Source organism: Grus americana, chromosome 1, assembly GCF_028858705.1.
Source record: "Grus americana isolate bGruAme1 chromosome 1, bGruAme1.mat, whole genome shotgun sequence".
NCBI classification, from domain to species: Eukaryota; Metazoa; Chordata; class Aves; order Gruiformes; family Gruidae; genus Grus; species Grus americana.
The window spans coordinates 152504516-152522546 of record NC_072852.1 but is presented as its reverse complement, the minus strand read 5'-3'; the positions used below and the strand labels follow the sequence as shown (position 1 = coordinate 152522546).

General features: G+C 42.6%; 1 protein-coding gene across 5 annotated transcripts in view; it reads left to right on the top strand.

Annotated features, from left to right (window-relative positions):
- Positions 1–18031, top strand: part of TMEM255B (transmembrane protein 255B) — an 80654-nt gene that overhangs the window by 13115 nt on the left and 49508 nt on the right. For all 5 annotated transcript variants that reach the window (XM_054823014.1, XM_054823007.1, XM_054823024.1 and 2 more), the window contains exon 4: positions 17345–17434. In XM_054823014.1, the coding sequence (XP_054678989.1) occupies positions 17345–17434 (90 nt within the window). The remainder of the gene's footprint in view (positions 1–17344; positions 17435–18031) is intronic.

Sequence of the window (18031 nt, the reverse complement as noted above, 5' to 3'; positions counted from 1 at the left end):
AGTGGTGGGCAAATGATAATAGCTTTGTATTCCACAGCATTCATGCTACTTTACTAACGGGCATAACATTTTAGGGTCATTTTATCTTTCAGTTTTCCTCTAATCTGCTTCTTAGTTTTCTATCCCTTCTGTCTTTAGCAGAAGGTAAAGTGGCTGAAAAGGACATAAGGTGGGTAAGCAGCAGTTAAACCCTGTAATACTCAACGTGTTGTATCATTTACACAAGGACTGTGGAGAAATAAGTGTCCAGTATGTTTGGTATTAGTGCCTGTTTGCATTTCCCAGCATGGAGCAAGGAAAACTGCTTTCTGCTAATAACACTTAGCGATGATCTGGCTGTTGAAAGGTTTGGTTTCTGGGGAACAGACCAAGAAAATAACTAGAAAGTTTAATTATGCTTCTTGCCTTGAGTACCATCCACATTGGGCTAAGCCTTTTAACACTGTCTTTGCTAAGGCTGAGCTGCTTGTTTTCAAACATTACAGAAATGAATTTGAAAGGGTTTGTCATACTACGACTGAGGGCAGTAGTTATTCCCTGGGGTGTAACTTGAGTATATTTGATTGAAAGGGTTTAGGGCAGCAATCAAGGTTTAGGGCAACAATCAATAAGATTGTAAAGACTTATATAAGCACAGAAATGTAACAGAAATGTCATATTCCTGTAACTAAAAATTCTATACATTGCAGCAGGACAAAAGGGGGTGGTAAGGAAAAGACATTGTTTGCTCAGTTGCTTCTATTTTAACTGGAATTCCTTTGAGCAGTTAATGCAGTATAATTTGAGTTTAACCCAGTGTAGCTCTGACAATTGTCTGGCCCTTGTAATGACTCAATACTTCATTTTTGTTTTTTAAATTGAAAAGGAATGTAGATTCAATTATGCTAGGAAAAAAAAAATCTATTTTAAATTGACCTTTTATCGGTAAATCTATTTCTCTTTTTGACTTGATATTCTGCTTCCTTGAGACCTACCCTCTGTAAATCTCGATTTATTAATGGTTGATGAAATGCTAAGTGCAATATGAAATATGTAATGATTAGCAGAACCAGTACAACAAAACCCCAGGACTTAATAAATGCAAGCACGGGGTTGGATAAAGAATGAAAGCACAGTTAGGCAGAATGGACAATGGTTTGTTCTTAAAACACAACATTAATAATGTTATACCCCTTTGACCTCGTTCTTGGCATCCCAGGGCCCGCAGCGGGAGTTCAATGTGCTGACCAAGGTATAACCCTTAATTCAAAGGAACTGCTGTTTGCAGAAGCAGGCTCTGCTTCATTGACTAGCATGATTTTACTTTGCTCTTGGCCTTCGCACTTGGCTCTGCTGTGCAAAACTTGGCACCAGCAGAACTAAATTTCCCTTTGACTGAAGATTTGCACTGATTTGGGATGTTTCTAACAACTGGCAAACAGCAGAAATTGAAGAATAATGTGTTGCTGTCCCTTTTTGCCTCGCCTGCCCCCTGCAAAGCAGATCGTGGATTGAAGAACAGAGTGTAACTGTACGTTGTTTTATTCCAAAGGCACACTTAGTCCAGCTGGATGGGTGGAAAATAGGGTACTGCTCAAATCAAATGGATTTGATTGTAAGACATGAAGTGTCCTTGCTTGTTTGCTTGCTTGCCGTCTCCTCACACTACAGTACAAAGTATTTCCAATTAGAAAATGAGACGCTGAAATTGCATACAGAGGTGGGGAAGGCTGGAGGCGCAGCAGGTTCATGGCAGCACAGCTGAGCCGAGAGCAGTAAGTAGTGCTGAGGGAGTGCTGTAAAAGGCTTCTCCTCGGATAAATGTGGAGGTGGCACGAGCTAGGACCCAGAAACGAAGCACTCCCTAAATGTGCAATGTCGATAAGACACCATACGTGTAGTTTTAGCTAACCCGATGGATAAACCAAGCACTGGCTCACAGTTTCTACTCACACGTCTCTCCAATGCCAGTCTCATCAAGCCGTACTGTTCAGAAGGCTGAAAACGAGCATGCCGAAACTGCGGTGCCCGCAAGAGTGATTGGGAGCTGCGATTGGTAGATGCGAGGGCACCGTAATAACTGTCAGGGTTTTTCACATTTGCAGTGTCACAATGTCGCCTGCAAGAGCTTTCGGTGGGGTCATGGAAGTCACCCCGACAGCAGTGCAGCCGTGGCAGGGAGCAGCAAAGGCAGGTGGGGGTAGGAGGAGGTACAGGAGCGTAAAGGACAGAGAGATGATGGGGACGGGGAGGGATCAGAGAGCAGGAGTGACCCCTCCGGAGGTGTGAGTTAGCACAAACCTCGGTACTACTTAGGATGAAGACAGTTGTCTGCAGCAGGTCTGAGACCCGAATTCATCCATTGCTGACTCTTGCTTGTTTTTTTTCATGCTAACGCGCAATTAATTTTCTCGCTGACATGTCTAGGACATACTCAGATATAAATCTAATGCTCAGCTGGCTCAACCTGGTCCTTGACTTGTTCAGAGAGATGGTTGTAGTGATTTTAGCTGAGGAGGCATTGCTTCTGACAAAAGCAGAACGTGAAAACATGAGGGAGGTTAAAACATGGAGCTCTGCACACAGACAGAAAAGGCAAAGCGATTTCTTCAGGCTTCTCAAGGGATGCTAAGTTTAGGTGCCTTAATATGCTTGCTTCCTGATCTTTGTCAACAATAATTAGATTTCAAATTAAGTGCTGAAAAGCTCCTATAGCAGAAACAAAGCAATAATTTTCTCTAATGTTTTTAGTTGGTAGACTTCCCTGACAATGCATGTGTTCCTACCTTGTGCTGAGATGTATGTAAGGCAGCATTTCAATGTTATCTCTGATTATTTTCTTGCCACTAGACTTTGCATCTATTTCAGAAGAAAAGCTTTTTTAAAGGCATTACATCTGCGAGCCAGTTATCAGAAGAGCCAAACCTCTTTCGCTTTTCAAAACCGATATATCTTGTAAATAGATTATGTCCATCAAAAAATGCCCACTGGACGCTTTGTGTAAAGGTGGTGGTTGTTAATATGTACACCAAAAAAAGATACTGATGTGGATACCTACTCTGCTCTGTTCAAACATATTGTGCTTGATCTGCTTTTTCATGTAAATCAAATATCCTGGAAGAAACTGGCTTTAGTGCAGATTTTGATCAAAGATGCTAAATACTGGTAGATTCCATAACACATATTAAGCTAATTAAAGCAGCTTGTTTACAGAAAGAAAGAAAACATTAAAATTCTGTAGATCTCCTGAGACTATCTTTGATGTTCCTGCACAAATAAATGGAAGAAGTGTTTATTGTAGTGCAGGGGAAATGCACATAATGTAAAACAATCTTTGTCGTTACCAAGGTATTATTTCTCCCTTGAATTCGAGCTTCAGAGAAAGTCAACAGCACTTTTTTTTTTCAGTGATTATTTTTTTTGTGTGCTCACATTTCACATAGGTCAGGGAAAAACAATTAACGCTGATGTAAAAATGATAATAATGGAACAAATTAGCAATCATCCTTGTCTTGTTTAGCATCAGTAAAATGATTAAAACTGAAAAGACCTACTACTATCTTTTCAGTCATAAATGTTTGCTAGATTTTGTGTTGTGAGCTAACTGCATATTTCTGAAACAGACAAGGAGATTTATAAAAAGATAACCAGTACAGGTTGACACGAACACTTGTAAAAGCTTGAGCATGGCTCTTCTTTAGGTATCTGCATTCCTTTCAAAGTATAGCAGCATCTTATTTGCTGGTAAGATCAAGCAACTTATTCTTTCAGAACATCTTCCTGCTCTCTTATGCCTGGCTCTTAGACCCCTGTAACGCAGTGCCCTCTGGAGGCATCTTGTTCCCTCCTTGGATTCTGGAAGGAGCCTTGAGGGGTGATTTAGACTAGACTCTGGAGTTTTAGATAGCCAGTGTGGTCGGAAGAATCCCATGTGAAGTGACAATTATATTTCTCTTCTATAATATTGAGGAGATTACAAAATACATCATACTATAACTCTGCCCAGTTTTGAGCTCAGAGCAGAGCAGCCTATGTATAGACTGTCCAGTCTCCTTTTACGCTGTAAACATGGTGCAGTCCTGGGTATTAACTGCCTTATATTTGGCAGGAATCAGCTTTGTGACCCCTTTTTAATCCTTTTTGTGAAGGGTTTTGAATGTGGTCTATCCATGGTAGGTCTGGGAAATCTGTGTTATTCCTTGTAATGCAGGAGAATATTCAGTAAAGTCATGGGCAGAAGCAAGACAAATAACTGGAGAAGTTCTGAAGGCTCAGTTATTTCAGCTGTAGGGGAGGAGGACAGGTGTAAGTCTGTGGGTATGAAAGCACCATCCAGAGTGAAGGCACGTGAAATTAAAAGAGGAAAATTTTATGGGCAATAAAAATGTAAGTAGCTGAAAACTTGTTTATAACTTATTTTAGTTAGTGTAATATTATGAGGGACATTTTGCTGTTAATAGTATGATGTATTCCAGGAATGAAGGGCCAAGTAAAATATCTGGGATGTTTTTAATGAAGTTCTTTTTGACCTTGTGGATTTAAAGTGATGATTTCCAATTTGTAATAAATATAATTATCCACTGACACAGAGAGGTCTTCCTTTCTCGTCTTCCCTTCTTTCCTCCTTCCTCTTGCCGACTCCTTCTTCCTTGCCCCAGCCAAAAATAGTTTCCACTGGATTAGTGAGTTAAAAGGTTCATAGCCAAGTGAGCATCAGACATAGCAAAAGTAACTGGTGGGACTGCGTGGCTGAGAGTAGAGAGGAGTGTGTGGGAGGAGAGAAAAGGACTTGTCCCTTTTGCTGGGAATATAGTGTTATATCGACTCACTATGCCGTGAAACCATCATCTAACTGCTGTCAGCGAGTTAAATGCCTGAAGTTAAATAGTATAAATTTCCCCATAGTGTCTTGAGAGCTTTGAAGTTCGGGGACTCAAAGACAAAAATAGGTGCTCTCGCTGTGTGAATTACCAAAGGAAGTGTGGGGGATGTTTCAGCTCTTCTCCACCTAGTTCTTATGGATGAGTGTTTCATGTCACATATCCACAGGTACACGCTTCCAGATTTTACCAGTGAAGATTCATCAGCTAGTCATGCAAATATTTTATTTATATGTAAATATTATAATAAATAAATGTACTAGATATTATAACCATATAAATAACATGTAATAAATGTTCATATATATGTATTTACAGCTGATGTGCTGGCAAATACCTGGCATAATGACAAAAAAGTCTGTGCCGCTATGCCGCTGACACTATGTCTTTATCATGCAAAGTGCTTTTTGTACTCTTTATAGATGTGTCTGTCAGGATGGTTTATCTAGTAAAGCTGTACTGGGAAGTACAGCCAGGTCTGTAGTAATCATCTTTCTGTTCTATCACCAGGGCTGTGTCTGTCTGATGTATCTAGAGAGATGCCCCCAAGTACATCCAGCTGCAGTCTAGCCCGGTAGTTCTCTCCCTCTTATACAACCCTATGCTTGTCTGTTGGTTGTAGAAGTCCCAGGTCTTACCCACCCCAGGTTCCCCAGCTTGTGACCCAACACAGCATTAGCTCAGTCTCAGATAAGAAACTACCATGTTTTCGCTGTTATCGTTGGTAGAAAGAAATGGAAAATTTATTACAAAGGGAAAAATTTAGGAAAGAAAGACTTTGGCTTCTATTTGGAGAGCTTTCTTGGCAACCAGAATGGTTTCAGTTTGCTTCTGGAAGCTTAAATTCTATAAAAACAGAAGGGAGATACATACGTACATACATACATATATATATATATCAGCACAGCTAATTTTTGACACTCCAATGTGTCGAAGGCTGGCACTGTTCTTTTGAGTCAGAGACTCAAGCCACCAATTCAGTTTAAATCTTCCCATCTTATTAAGTAGAAGTCTTTTGGGATGCGGTTCCTTTAAGATCTGTGCTTGGAAACAGCACACAGAATTAAGTGCATAACAGGACACTTTTTAACTGCCAGTTTGTTTTCTTGTGCTGTTTATGTAATGAAAGCATTACTGTCACACAGCTGAAAACAAAAGCAAACTTTATGACCCATGAAATGTATTTGTGGAACAATAAAGAAATCAATTACTCTCCCTAGCAAGCAGGAGCAGGGGATGAAAGGTATTGGTAAGGAATCTGGGATAAGTGCTCATGTGTGCATGGTGGAGAAGGTGGGGTGTGCCCTATGAAAAGGACAAGCGGTTTCTGATCCTCTTTTTGAAGAGTGAGATCAGATTAAATGGATGAGTATCCCTGTTGGCCAGGTACAATCTTCCACACTCTGCAGGTAGAACTTCACTACGTGAAAGCTTGTAATTTAATTGTAATGCATTTGTGATAGTGTGTATTTCGTGAGAAACCAATGCAGTCACTAACGTGAAAGAGGATTTGTAAAGATGCTAACAGACTTTGATGTAAAAAAAAGTTCCTGCTGCTAAAACAGTGTCAGCTGTAGTAGTCTTGATCTATGTCAATTCCACCATTTTTACCAGGAAGCATAAACTTCTGTGACACGTGATCTGCTATTTATTTCTGGTTTATTGTTCTCATGCTGCTCTGAACAGCTACCTCTGTTTAAGTGATGAAACGAGCTTGTTCCATTTTAATCAATAAAAGAGCATCGATGAAAGGAAGGATGTGATGGATTCCTCTAATGTTAGCACTGCTGATCAGTGAATCTAAATTTATATTTCACTTTTGTCCCCTTTCCTTTTAATGCTGCATTTAGTTTTTGCTTCTTAACTTGTACTTGCTATCCTTAAATCTGTAATCATTTTTAACCATTCTTAGATAAGTGCTTTTGTTGATGTTTGCAAGAGGGAATCCTTACCAGTTTGAAGTGCTTACTGGACTAAGGCTTGCTTAGGCTGGTTCCAAAACCATTAGCATTTCTCCAGCTATGAAATCCAGATGATTTTTTTTTTCTTCTCTGTATAACATCACTCTATCTTCATCAAATCCCAGGCATCCTTCTCTCCCTAAACATTACTCCCTTCACTCCCTTGCAAGTCCCAGGCAAGTTCCTGAAGGAAAGTACTGAAGTGAACAGAAAGCAAGTATCAGAGCAGCCACCATCAAGGGGGTGAAAGAAGTATTGACAAGAGGTTGGTTTTAGCAGCACAGATACTTCCTCATCTAGCCTCCCTCTGTAGCCAGTGGACAAAAAAGATACCATCAGAAGGTACTTCATCCCATTCTACAGTAGGTGTAGAAAGTATCTGGAAGTGTCTGGCTCTCCATTGACTGCAGAGGAGCACAGATAGCCACCTGAGACAAACATTTTAAGTAGCTGGAGTTATGTATGATGAAATCTACCCCTTAGGAGAATTTTCTTAGCGGCTTCACCATGTACAAAACACCACTCTTGGTACCACCCCACCCAGCAGCGTGGATAAGAAGTATCGCTTCACTTTGGATGGAGCACTGCAACGTTCCCCTTTCAGCAATACATACTGAGGCTTCACACCCTGTACTTGTACTGAGCAGAGCCTAGCTGATTCCCGAATACAGGCCCATCTGCTTTGTGAAGGCATGCTGTTCCCGGTTTTGGTATCCCCCAGTCTATACTTATACCTAAACCAGCTAAAACATGGGTGGAGCAGAGCATATGTATTGTACCTGCTCAGACTAGGAAGGGTCAGTAATGGTTACTGGGATATGAACAGGGGTCCTCAGATGCTGAGGGGGCTTAAAAGAGCACCGATAATAAAACTAACTCTGCCCTAGGAAATAAAAAAAAAGGGGGGGACGGACTTTTTTAGGTTGCCTTCTGTTTCTTGTCTTGGAAAATGTGAACCAAGTACAGTTCAGTCTTTCTTCCAACATTGTTTTAGTAATATCTGCTGGACTCCAGTAGCCAGAACTCTCCCAGACTCCCAAGGGACCTGATAGGGCATCATCAGTGGCGACAATTTTAACTGAGTCAAGACAAGCATTTACTCATCAGTGCATGAATTATCTTGACTTTAATATGTGTTCATTTACACATATATCAAATTCATTCTCTGATTGCAATGTAACAGCGACTCCAGTTTTGAAGTCTAAGTGCACAGAAACTGCTTGATATAGGTTATTTCATTCAGTAGGTTGGTCATTATAGTAAAGATTTGCTCATAAACCAATTTGAAATAATTTCCTGGCTGGTTTAGGTCTGGTTTTGTAGCTAATATTAGATTATGAGAGAAGAAAGAATATATTAATCAGATAACCCTTCTCAATAACTTTGTTTCATGTTTCATAATGACTGTTGATTTATATCCTGCCATTCATGGCTTGAAGATAAAAATACAGGAAAATTCATCTTTATTTCATATAGCATCTTTCACAGAAACTGTATCTTTAAATGCTTTAGCAGGTTAGAAGAAAAGACAAGAGAAATTATAGACAGAGTAGTGCAAAGTGGATTGGTATAAATTAAGGATCAATGCTCAAGAGAGCATTTCTAGAGGGTGAAATCAGCTGAGAGATCGAGACTAGTGAACTATCAGAGTTAACATATAAGGTTTTTATTTAGACAGTACAATGTTAAGGCGGAATGTTTCCATACCACTTTCCTAGATGACTGGAGTTGCAAAAGAGTTAAGTTGCTGTACTCAACCCCTGTGAGAAGGGCACAGCCGCTGCTAGCTGCCAGTGAGAGGGGAAGGAGGGTGGGAGAGATGCTCTGTGCGTGGATGGCTGGGGAAGCCTTGTGAGGAGCTTAACAACAAGGGTACACTAAGGAGCAGTTTTGAACCATGGGCTTTCATGTCCTAAAGAGAAATGGCAAGCAAAGATGGCTGCTTGGGAGTGGCTGATGCATATAGGGTGATATCATTATGTGTCTGTTGGACAGTAGGTGAAGAGGCCATAAAGGAGAGTTTCACAATTTTGAAATAAAAATGAGCATTTAAGACTAACAGAGGCATGGAGACTGTAATGAACATGCTGATGGATGCAGAAGTAATAATAGATGGATGCTTCTGGAACAGGATGCTGGATTGTGAAAACTATTAAGAAAGCCACAAGTGATGGAGGAGGAGGTTGAGATGTGTTTTCCTGTGCTTCTCCTCAAGAAAATACTTGTTTTGAAAAGACTTAGAGAAATGAGACTGAACCAAAGCCAGTTAAACATTTAGTTAGTCAAAACTTGCTGGGAAATTTGCTGGGAAGAAATCATTGAGCATGTACAGAGATACCCATTGTAGAATATCTGCAGCAGAGAATCCAGTGCTAATACTAGAAACAGAGAAAAATACAGAGAGCATCCATACTGCCCATTGATTCAGGTAAGTGTATTTATTTGTAAATGTGTGCAGACAATTATGCGATATTATGCATTTAGGGAGAACGCTATACGGACACCTGTTAATCTGCAGAGCTCCCTCACGCCTCAGGTACTGAGGGGAACACGCAGCCTGCTGGTCACCATCTCAACCTTCCCACCAAGCTGCTGCCTCTCCCCTGCCCACAAGAGCCTGGGCGCTGGGTATTGTGTGGTGTTGGGTTGCTCAGCTGTGCCCGGTGAGAGATGCCCCAGAGCTTGGAGAGACAACGGCCCGTGTGGCAACCAGCACATGCTATATCATTATTTATATTCCTCCATGGCAGCTTGGCTGTGAGCCACCTCCTGCCATGGGACCCAGCACGCCTATCCTACACCCCTGGGCACGTGTCGGTATGATCAGATGCTCATTTCCCCCATCCCTATAACTGTCAGAGCAAATGGAGCAGATAAAGTTCCCAATAACTCAAAAAGTCTGTTTACCTGATCGGTAAAGAAACAGCCCCTGTCCCAAAGATCTCCGTGTGTGGCTGGAGAGGCTGGAGGAAGCAGACTCAGATGCCTGTGCTCCCTTTCTTGTCTTCCTCAGCTGTGCTGCTTGAGCCCTCTTGGGCTGGGGGAGAGCTGTTAAGTTGCCCTGTTGCGCGTTTCCTGACCATGGGCACTTCTGTGGTCCCTTACCCTTGTGAGTAGCCTAATCGTTGAATTATCTGCAGAAGTTGAGCATCAACACCACTGGAAGAGAAAAAGAGAAAGCAATATGCATTAACTATGCCTACATATGATACAAATTAACTGTGAGTACCTAAGGCATAACAAAAGATACTGCGAATTCTGCCTTTCACCGTTCTGCCCTTCAGGATGTGGGGCAAGAAAAAAAGAAAAATTTTCTGAATGAAAATGCTGCCTTTATTTTGAAAGTGGATTTCGATCTTGTTCTTTCTCCTTGGCATAATAATTGGTACCTCCCATGTGGTTTCTGTATTCTTTCCCAACATTTGTTTATCTAACTAATTCTGCCTTTTTATGCATGTGAGGTTGCTTAAATTTCTCATGGGACCTCTCCCCTGCCTGTGTTACACCAACTGGTCTTTTCATGTTGCTATTTTTCTTAATTATCCCTGACATGATACTGAAAAATGGGAAACTTATTCACAGGCAGTAAAACAAAAGTCAGGAGAGTAGGAAAAAAAAAATAAGCAGGAGAGAGGGCTGGACAGCAGAGAACCAAACTAAGGATGGGAGAGCAAGATGCCGTTTCAGATGGCAGCAAGCAGTCACCTAGGCTCAGCTTTGTGCGCTGAGGTGCTATTGGCAACAGCGAGAGGGAAGAAAATCTGAATCAAACATCTGTGTTGTTGCTGATAATGTTGAACAACGTATGGTTGGACTTGCTGAACTCAACAGTGATGCTACTGTGGAAAGGCTATAGGTTTCTAACTTAGTCACTTGATCTAAACACAAGACTTGATCTAAACACCTAAAAATATCATGCGTGCAGTGTCTCTGAAGGCCTTCCTGGTAATATAGGTATCTGCTGTGGGTGTGGGCTATGTTATTAGGTGTATGACATTCAGAAGCAAGTTATGTTTTATGGATGGGATTGCAGCCCCAGTCTTTTTCTTCATGAGCTGTACCAAAAATGGTGCTCTTAAAACCGAGAGACATTTAGTGTTTACCTTTTCTTCCCTTCTTCATCTGGGAGCCAGTCTAGGAAATGTTTCTTCAGGCATAGGTTGGGCAGTCATGAAGGTCTTTCATCATTACAAATTCATGTCATTGTAACTAGCGCTATGCCTGGAATTGGCATTAATGAATAACGAGCATGACATAATCCTATCTCCTGTGGTGTGACAACCCTCCAGCAGAGCCTCAAGTACAGCAGTGCTATTAGTGAAGAACCAACCTTTGGAAAGAATAGGTTGGCAGGCCATAAATTGTGAAGCACATTACCGAGTGTAGTGAGAAACCTCCTAATTAGCCCAGTTGTGAAAACCGATGTAGTAGGAGCCTTGCCTGAGCTTATTTTTCATCGCAACAGCAAAACTTCTGTCCCAAGGGCAGGGGAAAAAATTGGCCATTGTGGCAGGGGAAGGGGCTGCACAGGAGAGGTCTTTCCAAATTAGAGAAAATGAACTCACAATTAAAAGTACTTTTCTACGGTCCCACCTCACAAGACAGGCAGCATTTAGTTGATAGCAGCATCGGAAATGCTGCTGCAGTGAGTTTAATTGTCTTAGTTTTGCGGGCTATTAATCTACAGCCCTGCTGAGGTGCCATGGTAACGGATGCAGCTCCTGGTTGAGATTGCACCAGGTGTGGGAAGTCATTCTCTGGTTTGGATTTGTGACATAGTTTTTGTAAACTTTGGCTCTTACCTCTTCATCCTCAGCATACTGAAAAAGTGCAGCGGATTTATTTAAGCCTATATTACCTTCAGAGCTTGGAGGCATAGAGAAATCAAACCAGTAAAAAAGCCCACAGAATTAAACTGTATTTTGGGGAATGTAATGTCAGGGGCAGTCTACAACAAACTGCCCCTTGCATTTCTTTTTCAAATACATTTGCTTGAACCTGTGTGGACATAAAAATGGTTTTACAAACCTGTGGCATAACGTTTACACAGCCTTTTGCAAAGCCTTCAGTTTCCAGAGCAAAAGGTATTGGATGACACTGTTTGTCAATTTACATTGATGAGGGTAATTGTGATTCTTCCTCTGCCTGGAAAAAAATTCCAGAGGGACTTGATGATCAGCACAATGCTTGGAGACATTGGAGGCTGTGCAATGCAAAAATACCCATTTAGCATGAACAAAGTGAGTCTGATAGATATAATGTAACTTATATCTGATACCGAGGTAATTTTGAAAACAAAAATCCATGCATTTTCCAAAGTCACAGATCTACTTAGTCAAAATTAAGAGAATGAGGCATCTCACACAGCATCGGGTGCTGGAAGTGACTGTCACTATCTGAGCAGTTGTGCTTTTTGACTGAAGGCAGGCAAGGGCTAAATTAGAGCCATGAGGAAACCAGGTATGTGCGAGAACAGAGACCTGGAGCCTAGCGAGCCTCACCAAGGGGTTTCACAGGGATGGTGAAAACAGCCAGCCAGGTACCAGCCTGTAGCAAGCGGGTGCTTATGCTGGGGAGCGATGTGATTTCCTGTGTGCCTGCTGGCGGACGCTGGCTGCAGGTCTCCGTGTGTCGCCCGGCGGTGACACGGTGCCAGCAGCACAAAGTGCCTGGGGACCTGCGGTGTGGTGTTACGTGAGAGCGTGGCTGCAGCCAGGGGGGCTGCATCAAACTCCCCATTGGGGTCTGGTCTGTGGCCAACTCTGTACTCCAAAACCAACTCTGAACTCCAAAACCACACCTGGGAATCATTGTGGGAGACTGTTAGTTGCCAAGTACCCATGCCAGGTGTATTTCTGACAGCTGAACAGCATCCGTGACCAGCTTCCGTGGCCACGGGGTGTCCCCTGGCTCTGTTGCCTTCACTAGGCTCACTTGCACGGGAGGGTGACACAGTGCAGCCAGAGGTGCTGTGTGCCTGCCGAAGGACAAGAGGTTGTCTAAGATGGGTGAATTCTGCGTTAAAATGCATGCCTCTTCTGAAGGAAGGCAGCATGCAAGAATTTAGCAGTCCAGCCTTTCACTAGTTTTGCATTTTTGAGAGTTTTCATATTTCTGTGACATGACTGAAGATAACAGCTCTGCAGTTAATACTATGTGCAAAACTCCCTCATTGTAAGCATCATTTTGCTCTCCCTTTTGCTAAAACACCTCTGTAAAACAACTGGCTTTTGGTTTTGATTGTTAGGCCCACACAGTACAGTTTGCAATGTTTAATAACTGGCTTCATGGTTCCATTATAAATAACCAAATTCATGTTCTGATGATAGCGGCTGTAGAGAAGCCTGGCTGCAGAGCAATGGAACAGCAAGAGCAAAACTGGTGTGATTTTTTTTTTTTTTTTTTTTAAAGAATCACAGAATGGTACTTTGTCTCACCAGGGCAGAGCAGAGCGGGAGGATAACCTCCCTCAACCTGCTGGCCATGCTCTTCTGAATGCACCCCAGGATACCATTGGCCTTCCTGGCCACGAGGGCACGCTGCTGGCTCATGGAGAGCTTGTTGTCCACCAGGACTCCCAGGTCCTTCTCCACAGCGCTGCTTCCCAGCAGGTCAACCCCTGACCTGCACTGGTGCTTGGGGTTATTCCTCCCTAGGTGCAGAACCCTACACTTGCCCTTCTTGAACTTCATATGATTCTTCTTTGCCCAGTTATCTAGTCAGCCAAGATCTCGCTGAATGGCAGTGCAGCCTTCCACTGTGTTGGCCACTCCTCCCAGTTTAGTGTCATCAGCAAACTTGCTGGGGGTACGTTCTGTCCCTTTGTCCAGGTCATTGATGAATATGTTGAACAAGACGGGACCCAGCACTGACCCCTGGGGCACCCTGCCAGCTACAGGCCTCCAAGTGGACTCTGCGCCGCTTATCACAACCCTCTGGGCCCTGCCGTGCAGCCAGTTCTCAGCCCACCTCGCTGTCCACCCATCCAACCCACACATCCTAAGCTTGCCTGTGAGGCTGTTATGGGAGGTGGTGTCAGAAGCCTTGCTGAAGTCAAGGGAGACAACATCCACTGCTCTCCCTTCATCCACCCAGCCAGTCAGTTTCTTGAATAACTGTTAAAATATTTGTTTTAATAAATAATGAATACTTTTCCTGACAAAACATACTGCTATTAAAAATGGAGATGAGGTGATGGATCAGTATTTCTTTTTTAAAATGTACTATTTCTTTCACCTATCAACAAAAGTTCTCTATGTTTAAATGAACTGCACTGCTTTTCTCTCTTGACAGTGCTCACAGCTCCAGCAATCACCTACCACTCAGGAAAATTAGCTTTTGAATTTACAACAGCTCTTCATTTGGCTGTCTGGGCTGCAATTTTTAGAAGTAATTAATTTCGTACTTTGTTGATGTGTTTCTCATTCTCAATAGGCGATGGGATGTTTGAGAGAGAATATAAATCTGTAATTTTATTATAAAGATTTCTTTGTGTTGTTCTTGTATTATTACTTGTTTTATCATTCTAATACATATAAAAGTCAATTTAAGTAATAAGAACCCCTGAGTGTCACATACTGCCTCTTCAGCATTGTAATAAATATTACTTTAGTCAAGAAATCGTCCATTTCAAAGGGGCCACTCACTGAAGTAGTTGCTAGTAGGCATGGATAAGAACAGCAGTCTCTGGCTGACAAGCTTTGACTTGCACGCAACTCCTTGAATGGGTAGATACTCACCAACATGACTGAGAAGTGCAAAGCCAACGCCATAGCTCCTGTCTATCCTACAATTTACTGTGCACCTTTACATGCGGTCTTTTACAGCTATATGGTGAACTGAAAGGCCAGCGTACTCATTAGGTTATTTAAGCTATCTCCACGAGTAGAAAACCTTGGTTTGGGGATCATAGATCATCAATAAGTTGCTCATGTGTGAAATGAAAAGCCACCTTGAGGTCAGCTCCTGATAAATTCATCCTGAGCTCAGGCAATTTGGAAACACCCGGCTAAGCCCACTAATTATTTGATTGACTGCTATGACTTGAAAAACAAGATAGAGGTATCAGACAATAATGACTTAATCTGAACTTTTAAACACTGCTGCTTTTTCAAATAAAGATATCAGGGTCTGTAGCAAATGCAGCTGGCACAGAGCAGCACAGCCCACTGGTCTGCAGTGATAATAGCTCTCTACAAGAAGCCCGCAGCCTTCTTGATCTGGTGAGTTGCACGCCAAGATCTTTAGACAAGCAGATTCCCAGGACATGACCCGCCATACTGGGGAGCTGAGGGACAGCGGAGGTTGAAGGGCTATGCGGCCAACTGTGCTTCCTGAGGGTTTCTGCCTCCTTAGGGTGGGATGGAGCTGGCTGCAGTGGGGATGCAGCAGGTTCCCAAGATCAGCAGTGCCATCAGCCTCGGCCACTTCGGCGTGCCCCTTCCCTCCGCACGCTGAGGGTTCCGATTACACAGCAATCCCTGCGGCAGCGCTGGCTCACCTCTGATTACATGATCTAAGAGCCATGACCTAATGAGAGATTAAAAGAGTGGATCAGAAAGCATGTGAAAGCTGTAATTCTTCTGCCTTTAAGTTGTACTTTTTGCTGATTCCCTGAGAGCTCTTATTTCCAAATGTTTGACATCGCTTCGATCTGTGTGTCCAATGCTATGGGCTTATAAGGTTGTAATTTCTTACCTGCCCAATATGCATTTTTTGGAGGAAGTTACCAATGTGGTGTCCCCTGTTGGCAGTATTGACATCGTACTGTTCTTATGCCTAACATAAGCTAAGGAGTCCATTTTTCAAGTGGGTTTGTGATGCCTTACAAATTCTGCACATGTGAAATCAGTATTTAGGTAATGCAGATATGATTTTTGTAAAGGCAGAAGGGATATATGAACTGTACGGATGTAATTTTGGTAATCTATACCTGAGCATTTCTGAAATACATATTGTGAAGGAGCAATTAATGACTGGCAAATAACAGAGAGGTTCCAGATTCTTAACTGAAAACCTGGTCCGTGTGCTCTATCAGTTAAGGACTCTGTTCTGTCAGTTTTTAAGGGAACTTTTTAATCTGTTGCAGTTATTAACTATAACTTAATGCTGTTGTAAACTAACAGTAAGCTATCATACAGGATGTTTGCAAGGGTTCCTCTTGTGACTTTGCATCAGAAATGCCATAGACATGAGACATGTACTTTAAATGATATTAAAAACATAGCAAGAGAGTGCATGTTAGGTTCACCTTATATCCTGCAGGTACGCACTCATCCAAACTCCAGGTGCAGAATCCTCAAAGTCACAAAACCCTCTCATCTGAGTGAGGAAGGAGTGACAGCATCTCTCTCTCATCTGATGGGTGTTGAGGCTGATGAGCTCAAGGGGAGCACCTTGCTATGCTTACACAGGGTTTCTCTTTCAGGACTCATTTCATCTCACCTGGCTCACGGCACTGCATCCTTCCGACATGCCCTCAAAACCAGCCAGTGCCATCTCAAAAGTCTGTGCTAACAGCACACTGACTGGTCTCTGATGGAGATGCATACCAGTGCTCGGCCTTTCTGAGTCCTATTGCTCTCTTCAGAGTGAACTGGGCAGTAACCTTGCCATATCTGGGGTTGTGCTAGCCCTGCAGTTGCTGCTAGAGCTGCAGCCGTAGTCATCCTCGGAGGTAAAGTGAGCGCAGGTAGCATGCCCAACCTGCACAGCCTTTTCCCCCGAGCCCTCCGTACCACCACCACTTGTGCTAGAGCAGCGCTCTAGCGTTACACCATCCGCAGTCCCGTTGATGAAGAATTAATAATGCTTAATGAATTAAGCAGCTTGGGAGGTAAAATGAGGTCTGAAGCTATGGCTGGTAGGCTATCAAAGACAGCGTGCTGTCTGCGCTGCAGCTGGGACATGTACTGAGCTCTGCTGTGCTCTGCCATGCCCACGCTGAGACTGAGGGGCAGGCTGGGAGCCCCAGCGAGGGCAGGGGCCAAGACGGCACACCCCAGCCCTTCCAGAGGTACCAGTCCTACGAGTCTCTGATTTTATTGTGGCATAAGGTATCATAAGCTATTTGGGATGATAAAGGTTTTCTGAGAATTCACGGGGCTAGTTAGCAACTTACTACAATGTCTTTATCTGTATGTGTGAACTACTACCACTGTAGTAAGGCTCTAGAGATTGATGTGAGCCAACAAGAACATGGCTTTTTGCCATGCTTCCTACGGACACCACTGCTGTTTTATTTAATAAGTTGATTCAGAAGAAGTCACCATTGAATTTAATAAGTCTTATGGCTGACCTAATTTTCTCTAGAAAGATTGAAGCTTTTCTAGTAGACTTGATGGTATGTCAACTCAGCATCAAGAATTTCTGCTTTTTTTCTGCTGCGTGACTGGCATCCTGCCACACTGATCTGAAGTGAATTACAGCAGGGGGAAACATCGTTTAAGAATACTAGAAAAAATAGTGTAATTGTTTTACTTAATTATATTGAAAACATTACTCAATCTGTTTTTCTCTTCTCAGTTAGTAGCCTCCATCGTGTTTATCAGCTTTGGCGTGGTAGCAGCGTTCTGTTGTGCAATAGTTGATGGAGTGTTTGCAGCACGACACATAGTAAGTACAGTGATTTTCTGTCATCTTTCATTTTTGATTACTTATGTCATTTCTAGCAGGAAAGCATTTTCTTTTGGTTTATGTCTAGCAGCATATTAGGTTTTTTGATAGTTCTCCTTGTTGAAAAAATGCAAAAAATTGACAGGAAAGCCCATCATACCAATACCCAGAGATGGTGCCAACTGCTTATTCGTCTCTCAGGGAGTTCCAAACACAGAGGTGATGTAAAATGATGTAATGAAAGTGCATATGCTAAAATGCATACCTGCTTAGGAAAGGAAAGACACTTCAGCCACCACCAGCATTTGTTTCCTTTTGAACAAAGGCTTTGTGGGCACGATAAGGATTTGGCATGCACCAGATGGTGATGAGCACCAGAAGTCCCCATGGAATCTTTAGAGGACAGTGGACTGCAACAGCACAAAGAGGACATTTTGTTGGAGCAAGGACAGCAGAGGAAATGGCAGGCTTTGGTTAAGGGAGTGTGAACGGGGAACATACTGAGTAACAGACAACGCAAAATTCACCAGCTGCCTGCCATGAAAGGCTGGGTGGGTAGGTCATTTAACCAGAGCGACTAGTATTTCCAGTGTGTCT